The sequence below is a fragment of the Alligator sinensis genome, unplaced genomic scaffold, assembly GCF_000455745.1.
Source record: "Alligator sinensis unplaced genomic scaffold, ASM45574v1 scaffold334_1, whole genome shotgun sequence".
Taxonomy (NCBI): domain Eukaryota; kingdom Metazoa; phylum Chordata; order Crocodylia; family Alligatoridae; genus Alligator; species Alligator sinensis.
The window spans coordinates 181,809-191,526 of record NW_005842572.1 but is presented as its reverse complement, the minus strand read 5'-3'; the positions used below and the strand labels follow the sequence as shown (position 1 = coordinate 191,526).

The 9,718-nt window shown below is 48.0% G+C and overlaps 2 protein-coding genes across 16 annotated transcripts in view; both read right to left on the bottom strand.

Annotated features, from left to right (window-relative positions):
- Positions 1 to 4,903, bottom strand: part of KIF23 (kinesin family member 23) — a 30,241-nt gene extending 25,338 nt beyond the window's left edge. Inside the window, exons 1-2 of the mRNA XM_006032447.1 lie at positions 4,851 to 4,903; positions 2,312 to 2,378 (exon numbers count right to left, since the gene is read on the bottom strand). Of these exons, the coding sequence (XP_006032509.1) occupies positions 2,312 to 2,378; positions 4,851 to 4,903 (120 nt within the window). The remainder of the gene's footprint in view (positions 1 to 2,311; positions 2,379 to 4,850) is intronic.
- The window catches only part of PAQR5 (progestin and adipoQ receptor family member 5), a 29,807-nt gene continuing 23,269 nt past the window's right edge, over positions 3,181 to 9,718 (bottom strand). For all 15 annotated transcript variants that reach the window (XM_025214205.1, XM_025214211.1, XM_025214207.1 and 12 more), the window contains 3 exons: positions 8,618 to 8,714; positions 7,292 to 7,433; positions 3,181 to 6,684 (listed from right to left, as the gene is read on the bottom strand). In XM_025214205.1, the coding sequence (XP_025069990.1) occupies positions 6,443 to 6,684; positions 7,292 to 7,433; positions 8,618 to 8,714 (481 nt within the window). In that variant the 3' untranslated portion in view covers positions 3,181 to 6,442. The remainder of the gene's footprint in view (positions 6,685 to 7,291; positions 7,434 to 8,617; positions 8,715 to 9,718) is intronic.

Genomic DNA, 9,718 nt, shown 5'->3' with positions numbered 1-9,718 from the left:
CGCGCGCGCGGCGGGCGGGGCGTCCCACAATGGTTTCCATGGAGACGGGCGAGCCCCTCGCGTCACGTCCTGCCGGGCAACGGAACCGCGTCCGGGGGAGGAGACCGCGCGAGGAGGGCACATGATCAGCGCCCCGCGGACACGTGCGAAGGCTGCGCGTTGACACACGTGCGTGCGCGCACACACATGTATACACGCACAGAGACACATATACATACACATGCACACAGACACACATACACGCAGTCACACACGCATACATACACACACACACATGCAGACCCACACATATATGCACGCACACACACGCATGCACCCAAACACACACACACACACACACACTTATTTGCATATATACACACGGGAAGGCACAAAGAAAAAATTATCCAATAATTGATTAACTCAATATGAAGAACAACTGTGGAGCCATATATACATGTATGTATATATGTGTGTGTGTGTGTGTGTATGTGTGTGTTATATATATATATATGTGTGTGTGTGTGTGTGTATTTTTTTATTATTATTATTATTATTATTATTATTATTTTTGTCATATTAGAATGAAAATGTCCCTAGTGACAGAGTCATTTTCCCGTATCGCCTTTATTTACCAACTGATAAAACTTGATATTGGGTCAGGTTGATTTTTCCTGTCGAGGCCCCTCGTATTGTGACCCCTAAACCCAGTTGAGGCCTAAATCGGGTGCCGGCGTCCCAAGGGCTCTGGCCCCGCATCCCCTTCCCTGGGGCAGCTCGGGTGCCGAGCCCAGGCCGCCCCGTTGGTGGGCGGTGGACATCAGCGCCGCGGTCGGGCGAGTCCGAGCGTGAAGTGGAGGAGAAGGCAGGGTAGATTCGCCTCTCGTCCTAGACGAGCAGGGCTGGGAGGGACCTCCGGAGGCAGCGTCAGGCTTGTACAGAGAAAACCCTCACTTAAACTCCTCATCAAACAACCGTCGACCCTGCCACAGCACCAGACATCACACCCGACCCTGCCACGGGGAAAGCGGGGGGCCGCGGCGGCGGCCACCGTTGTGCTGCTGCCACCCCTGGTTAACGCACGCTCAACAGATCCACGGAAGAGGCCGTGCCCCTCACGACGGAGAAAGACGACCCCCTCCAGGCTGCACGGGGAGGGGGAGGATTCCTTCCTGCCCTCAAATATTGCATCCGTCTGACCCTAAGTGGAGGGGCAAGAGCTAGGATCGCCAACTCTGAATCTATTCCGGGAGGTTTCTGGAACACCAACGTGCCCGTGACGCGACACAGATGTGCCCGTGTGCATCGGTTATGGATTACAGGGCGTAGATTTTACATCAAGAAAGCGAATGCACACGACTGTTGCATTTTAAAATCCCACCGGACTACCATCTGAATCGGATTCAACATTTAATATTTCTTTTAATGAATGACCTATCGTTTATCTCCCAGATTGGCTCCTGGAGATTTATATCTAATTCCTGGAGGCTCCAGGGCGGTGCTGGAGGGTTGGCAAACCTAAGCAAGACTCTAGCCAAGAGCCCCCAGCTTTAAGTCGCAGCAGGGGTATGAGCACAACCCAGTCAAAATCCCCAACTAGCAAAGCTCAAAAGCACGGTTCTAGCCTAGGGGTGTCAAGCCCATGACCTGGATTTGGCCTGTAGGCTTTGGCCCAGACTGGCTGCAACAGAGGACCTTCCCATAGCAGCACCCACGCACCTGGGGGAGACCCGGCTGGTGCCCGAGCAAAGCCTGCAGCAACACCCAAACGTCTGGTGCCTGAGCAAAACCATGGCTTGTTCCTGCAGCAACACCCAAATGCCAGCTCTCTTCCCCCTGGGTCCCAGACCGGCTGAAGAAGGCAACACAGGTGCTGGAGACAGTATGTGGGGAGCAGCCCTGTGCCATTCATGAGGCCCATGGAGCAGTCCTGCCCCACCTATGCAGCCCATGGGGCCAGACAAGTTTGACACCCCTGTTGTAGACTAACCGGACTAATCAGAGCGCAATGTAACGTGGTCACCGGAAGAAACCCTGTTTGCCAAGCAAGCGGCCCAAACCTGCACCAACTGTAATTCCAAAGAAGTTTGTAATATATTGCAGTAGTCCCGTTTAGAAAATATTGCCCTGGGTGATAAATGGCAGCATCTTCCAGGAACAGCCAGGAGTCTAATCAGCTCTTCCGAATATCAACCCCTACCAATTAAAGGCAGCATCCTTTAGGGAAAAAACACCCCACCTCTTCCATCACCCTCTTTTATGGTTGGGGATGGAAGACTTCTCACCTCAAGTCTTCCCTGAACTGAGACCCAGCCAGCTAGGCTTCACTCACGTCTTCCCCAACACTAGAGTCCACACAGGGAGTGATGCAAGAACAGCTGCTCTGCTTTAAATCCACACTGGGGACAGAGAGGAGATGGTGAGACAGGCCCATGTCTTGCTTAATTGCTATCTTAATCTGAATTAACTGCCTTGTGGAGTCAAGACATACGTAACAGTCAACGCAGCTGCAGCCTGGCAGTCAGTGGACTGGGGACAGATGGCTGGAGCGCCAATGTAATTCTCTAGGACCAAGGAATCAGCACTACTCATAATATTATGGAAGAAGGGTTGTGTTGGAGCGAGGGTAAAATAAGTAGGGTTAAAATTAAGGTAAAGGCTCAGTCTAAGAGATGGCATTAAGCTATCGTGTACCCTGGCACTGGACCAGGAATGAATGACATTTATGACAAATGAACATGGGATCTTACTTCCAAAACAATGCGTCATTTTATTCTGGATGAGATATAACCTGCCTCTTTCAGATACGCATCAGGACAGTATCTCTTTTTCTGTGTCATTCCAATAAATAGACTAGAATCAACATAAGCAACTAGATTTAGTTATTAAATGGAAGGGGCTTTTGTGTCTCCGTCTTGGAAGGGGGTCTGGTGATCAGTGCTGGGATGTTCGTGTTAGGACTAAGACAGGCTACAGACTGGCCTTCAGTTTGCAGGACTCGGCATTTGGAGTACATAATGAAGGACAGAAGGAAACAAACAGCTAGTTGCTTGTACTCTGCACATATAACCATTTGACATAAGCAGTCCTGCATAAATAAATTGTATTTCTTTGCATGTGTACAGCTTAAGTCATGTACGTCTCCAACACAGTAAGAAATCTGATTGAGCTTCCTACATGATAGTCCAAGATGGGAAAATGTAACAGTGCTCAAATAATTTATTCTGGTATAACCCATAGAAAAAATACCACCGTTATACTGCTGAAGAATACAGTATGATGAGGATGTAAACAATCACGTAAAACAAAGAGCTGGTTTTTTTTCTGTATTTGTGGTTTTCCTGTGAATAAAAGCATATTGGATAGACGCCTAGCTGTGAATGTGTATTGGTCACTGGCAAATCGGAGTTCTTAAACTTGAGACGTTAAACTACCAAATGTGAAAAAAGCTGAACTAGATTACATCAAAATGGCGTAGAAGTTTATTTCACTTCTGGCGAACAAAGTCAGGTTCCTCCTGTGTTAGCCAACCAAAACAGTGAGATGAACATATCACAGGACAGTTGTCTTCCTACAGAACTATCCAAGTGGAGTTGGTACATACTGCACCTATTTTCTTGTTATTTTTAACATTTTTTAAATTAAATAAAAATGTTGGATGAAATAATATGTTCCAGTGCTGATAAACTTGAAAGTGTATCTTGATTAGCTTTCAAAGGAAAGTTACTTCATTTCCCAAAGCCTTACTCATTTAAAAGATATATCAATATCCTTGCGTCTTGTATTTATATATTTAAAAAGTTTGGTGCGCTGTCACCCAAAAGTGCATCTATTATACCTCAATAGAGGCTACTATTTAGAAAACAAATGATAAACCCATGTAATTTTCAAGAACCTTGATAACATTTCAGCTCAGTACTGCATTGCATTCAAATATATTAGATAATTCAATGTGACAATTAAGTTACAGACACCCTCCAGGCTTGAGATACATGAACACTGCTCCCATGCATAGAAAACAGTAGTGAAAATGCTAGTGTGGCTAGTACAGCCTGCCCAATTCTCTTCTCCAGCTTTGTGGTCCCCAGTTGGTTGCCAATGGGTTCATCCAATGAGTCCGGACCAGGTCTAATCACCGTGTTAGCTCTGGCACCCAGGGACACCCCCCCAGGCTTGTACCTAGCTAATGTCCAGGGATGCAGCATGTTGCTATCTGACCTCCCTAGCCTGCGACATCAGTGTTTGAGCCCCACAGTTGCACCTTCTCTATCCCCCATAAGACTCTCCCCACAGCTCCAGCTAGGCTATGGGCTGAGTTTCTAATTTAACCCCTTTGGGGACAACATGGCAGGAAAGCAAAGGACATAGAAGGCACAGAGGATTTGTTAATCTGAGCAACAGTTTGTAAAACACTTGAGAATTACAGAGCTGCAAATACAGAAGTCCTAAGATGCACTCTCACATAGTCTGACCTCACCCCTTCTGGGAGCCCACGGCTCATAAGTGCTTCAAGGCTTGGCAGAGTTCGTGCTGCCCCTGCTCCCTGCACGTGTCGATGCAGAGAGCAGAAGCCCATTCTTCGCTGCGCCGAATGCTGAGCCCCAGTCATGCTTGTCCTCCCTATAGGCTGCGGAGGGGCAAAACCATCTCTCCCTGCCAGCAGGCCTGTGGTTGAGATCATCAAAGCTGAGCTCCCTTGACTTCAGTCTAGTTGGCTTTGCACTAATCATATCAAACACCTTTCCCCAGCAACGGCAGCTGTGGAATTCAGCTCAACAAACTGCCCCGAGGCATGTTCAGGCAAGAGTTCACTGAATGCATAGTTAAAAAAAAACCCACAGAGTTCATAAACTGCTGCAGACAGAGCTCACTCTGTGACAAGAACTCCAGTCACTTCTTTGGCATAGGTGATTTCTCCGTTCATGTTCGGTACCACCAATGGCATCTGTGAAAATAATCCCAATACAGTCTTCACAGTGTAAACTCCAGAGAAAGTTACAAAGTGAGCCTTCTTAGCCCTTACCTCCCATGTGGAAGTTTGCCAAAGTGGATATCCTGGAATGAGCGTCAATAGGGAGAATTATTCCAGAATAGCTACTTTGATAAATGTCCAACTGCAAGCAAGGACTCAAGTCCCTTCGTTAAGGCACCTGGTTGTTAAGCACTTGGGTTTAGTGCAAGGCGAGTGCATAGAACTGTAAGTTTTTAATCTTGTAGATATTATTTTGGTGTAAAAACATTAGTAAAAGATTTTTTTTTAAATTCTTTTTGGTATTATCACAGAAAAGAGCCGGATCCATTCTCTTGAACAGAACTACACTGACCTACACTGGCTAATGTGATTGGCATCAGTGAGGCTATACTGATCTACACCAGCAAAGGATTGGGGTTGGAATTTAGGTTGTGAGGCTGGGGAGCAGTGGATAGAGGGTGCCTTAAGGCTTCCCTGATCCTAGCCCACCTCCCCAGGTCAACCCCCTTGGAGATGGCTAGAACAGCCATCTATCTGGCTGCTTTAAGTTATACTAGGCTGTAATGTCTCCAAGCAGTCAGCAACCCAGGACTGGTTTGATGAAGTGGGATGCCAAGCCTTACCCACTTGTCCTCGCTACACCAGCACCTGGCGAGGATCAATGAATTGGGAGCAACAGTGGTTTGATTGTCCTCTCATTCACACGATCATTCATCGGAGGCAACCACTGATGTCAAATGAAGAAAAGGGCCAGATGGAAAGTTCATTGTACCCAACAGGAAACTTCCACAGGTTGTTGTGAGCTCGAGATCAGGCCCTTGACCAGAGGGGAACAGGTCTGAGGATATTCAAGCTGAGCAACAGGGAAACCCCGCCCCGCCCCAATGAGATCTGCTAGACTGGGGGATCATCTCCTTATACCGTGAGTGGAAGGTCCAGTCCCAGAGACATTTCAAGGGTGGGTTGAAATCCTGGCCGTAATAAAAAACAAAGGCAAAATGCCCACTGATTTCAGCAGAAATTCAGCCCGTGTATTACATTTTACGGTTTAAAGATGCTTCTGGCTGTGAACTGCCACTGGCATTACCCACTGCTACGTGCAAGTTCAGCAAAGCAGTCAAACACAACCAACCATATGTGGCTGTGAGCCGGTATAATATTCCTGCCATGAGTTTCCTTGTTTTGACTAAACCTGCCCTCCCTAGACTAGACTGCAAAACAGGAACATATTTCTCCCTTTTGCAGTAAGTTTTAAAAATCATTCTGTATCCTTTTTGAGCTCAAATATCGACTTGACTTAAAAACATGCTCCCGATTTCTTCCCAACTTTGGAGTCATGTGTACAAAGACGGTGTAATACAAAGCAACTCATTCCTGAAAACCCTTAAATAAGGATTTTCCAGAGAACATACACCAATATCTTGCCACCTTACATGACATGATACTAGTATGACTTGATTCCCTTTCATCTGCAGGAGTGTAATCAAGAGTCTACGTGGTTTTTTCTCTCTTGGAGGACTCTGGAGTTGAATACAGTGCCTTTGAGAAAGCCCCAATGATGATGAGGTTAATGACAAGACAGACGCCAATCAAACCAACTGTCTGAGAGAGGGTAGGAAGCGGGAAGGAAGCTCGAAGCCGCTCATGTCGTGAAGCCATGTCCATCATGATGGCCTCCATTTGGAAGTACGTGCCAGCGATTCCACATACGTGGAAGACCTGGTGGCTGTGTCCTGCAACAGAGGCAAGAACTATTTCATGAGAAAGTTACTTCGGGAACACACCCACAAGAGTTAGCAAGCCCAAAGCAACTCCATGTACTGTGTTTCATTCATTTATGTTGCTTCTTATTGCTGGGCTACTAAAGTATGAAAATTGTCCCTTCTGAAACTCCCTGAACCTCAGCCTGCTGCAAGCCTACAGACCTACTGTTTTGGACTGCAATTCCAGTGTGAGTCACTACAAAGTGAGATCATTTGGATGGCAAATGCTCAAAAAACCTTTTAAGTGCTGTTAAGTAATAGTGGTGGCTCAGTTTCTCTTGCCCGTCAATGCTCTGTTAGTGCTCCATTTGCTGGAAGTACATTCTTCTGCATGTGAAAGGACCCCTTTTGTGGTCCTTAAAGACCGTGCAAAGCTTCCTGAAACAACAGGTCTCAGCAAACAGTTTCTTACCCACTTAGGCAAGATTACTTGAGCCCTAGCCCAATGTATCCAGAGGTTCAAACATGAAACCAGTTCTGTGTTCCTTACATATTATAACCCACGCTTGCTGCTCACGCTCCAGTGCATTTACGTGCTGGAAATCAAGACACGAGAATTGCAGGTTTCATCACTCACCGATATAATCAAAGTGCCCTGGTGCAAGTCTCTCCGGCAGATGTGTAGTGAAGATGAAGCAGGTGAGGAAGGCGAATACCACGTGTTGGATGTGGATGGGGATCACGCCTTCTGCACAGCTGTCTTCTGCACACAGGTACAGCTGCAATATTGCAAGGGGAATTACACAGAGGCACCAAGGGAAGGAAAAAGCGAGCTGCAGACCACCTGTAGAAAGGGGGCTGGTGTCTCAGCTGCACCTCTACACTGTGCAGTACCCAGCAGACCATATGCTACTGCTGCCAATTGAAGCTCTTTTGTGGAGTTTGGTCTACCCCATGGCTGGGGGAGAGGTAGGGCTCCTCAACCACACCTGGAACCTCCTTGCTTGGACAAGCAAGTCCTGAGAGTTTGTATGAACCAGGGCTTTCTAGCCATGCCTTGCTGAAGGATGCAACATGTACACCCACAGCCTTTATGTACCAAGGTGATCAGTCTGTGTCACCTTGACTAGTAGTTCCCTTAGCATGACTTCAAGTGCCCGTATGCTCAGGCCAGATGCTAGGACCTGGAGCACTGCAGCAGACCCCAGCAGCAAAGACAGTCTGGTGCAATAAAGTCCATTTCACACAAATTATGGGCCAAATGCTCATGTCATAGAATCATAGACATGAGGGTTGGAAGGGACCTCGGGAGGTCACATCTAATCCAACTCCCTGCTCTTAGAAGGACCAGCCCCAACTACATCATCCCAGACAAGGCTTTGTCAAGCCGGGTCTTAAACACCTCCAAGGATGGAGACTCCACCACCGCTGGGTAGCCTGTTCCAGTGCTTCACCACCCTCCTTGTGAGATTTTTTTCCTAATATCCAACCTCAACTTCCTTGCTGCAGCTTGAGCCCATTGCTCCTTGTCCTGTCCCAGCTCCATCCTCTTTGCAGCCCCCCTGCAGGGAGGTGAAGGCTGCTGTTCAATCCCCTCCCTCTTCTCTTCTGCAGACTCAACAAGCCCAGTTCCCTCAGCCTCTCCCCAGAAGTCATGTGCCTTATGTCCTTGCTCTGGATTTCAATAAGGTCAAATCCCAATCAAGTTTGAGATTTGAGTTTGGATTTGCAAATTGTAGCCAAGTTGCCAACGTGTGGAAAATTTGCCCTGCGTGCAGAAAATAAGGTGCGGGGGAAGACAAATACACACCAAAACTAACCGAGTCGTTTTCCTGATCTCTTTAAAAGCATCTGCATATTTTCCTAAAAGTGCTGAGTCTAACATTAAACCACCCATGATCACTTCACTGCAGCTAGCAGAGGTACCTTGTGGGGACTAGGAAAGTGAGCCTTCACGACCTACCCTGTAGAAAAGCGGGATGCTGTCAAACAGGTAGGGATACACGAATGCCAGCGTGCGAAGGACTTTGCTGAACCTGGGCTGCTCCAGCTCTGGGAACCTGCAGCAAGAAGAAGCTTAGATTGAGCAATCACAGCAAATACATGACCGGCGTTTGCATGTTGTCTAAGGGACTGTGGCTTGCAGAACACGAGGTGAACGTGGGCTTTTTCATAGCCATTGTAATCTGTGCCGGCACTCAGAAAGCTGCTGCTAAATCCATGAAGGCAAGGCTGTAGCTACACCAGAGTTACAGCTGTCCCCAGACTGGTTGAGCTTTTTGTAACTATGACGGCACTGGGCAGAAAGGGATTAAACTGGGTGCAGAGAAGGACACCCCCAAGCAGCTCCTCGCCCACCTTGAAATGGGAAAACCCAAGTGGTCTAATAAAAGGTATCATTTCTGAACCAAGAGTTCTAGATATTTGCATTTCTTTTTTGTCAGACCAGCGCGGCTCCCAAATACATCCCAGGAAAACCCACACACACGCGCAGGAGGCACTAGGACGACGTTCCCTGGCCCGTGCAGCCATGGAGCTAAAACAGCCCTGAGGAGCCAGCCATAAGTACAAGCTGCTTGGAGCAGCTGCCAAAGCCACCCTGAGGGTTTTGTCTGGCTTCTGCCTGGGGCTGAGCAGCTCCTTACTCCGAACCTCTCCTTTCACACCTGTTCCCCTACCTCTCCCCTCCCCTCCCCTGTCCTCCCTTTATCTTCCCATCTAGCCAATTGCCCCCTAACTAAACCTTCACCAGGGTCACTGTGCCGGAGCATCCTACCCCTTCCCCGACTCCATCTGCCTTTCTGGTCTATTAAGACTGTAAACCCATTAGTGCAGAACCTGCCTGCTAGGCCTGCGCGAAGCGGCTAGTATTCGGTTCGGATTCGGCTGATTCAGGGGGCAGCAGTTTGATTCAGCGATTCGAATCACTGTCCCGAATCAATTTGGCTGAATCTCTGAATCACACAGGCCCATCCCCTACCCGCTCTCCCCGCCCTGGCAATGGCTGCCCTGCCCGCCCCAGCTCCCCGCACTTTGAAAGAAAAAAAACCCCCGACTCACCGGG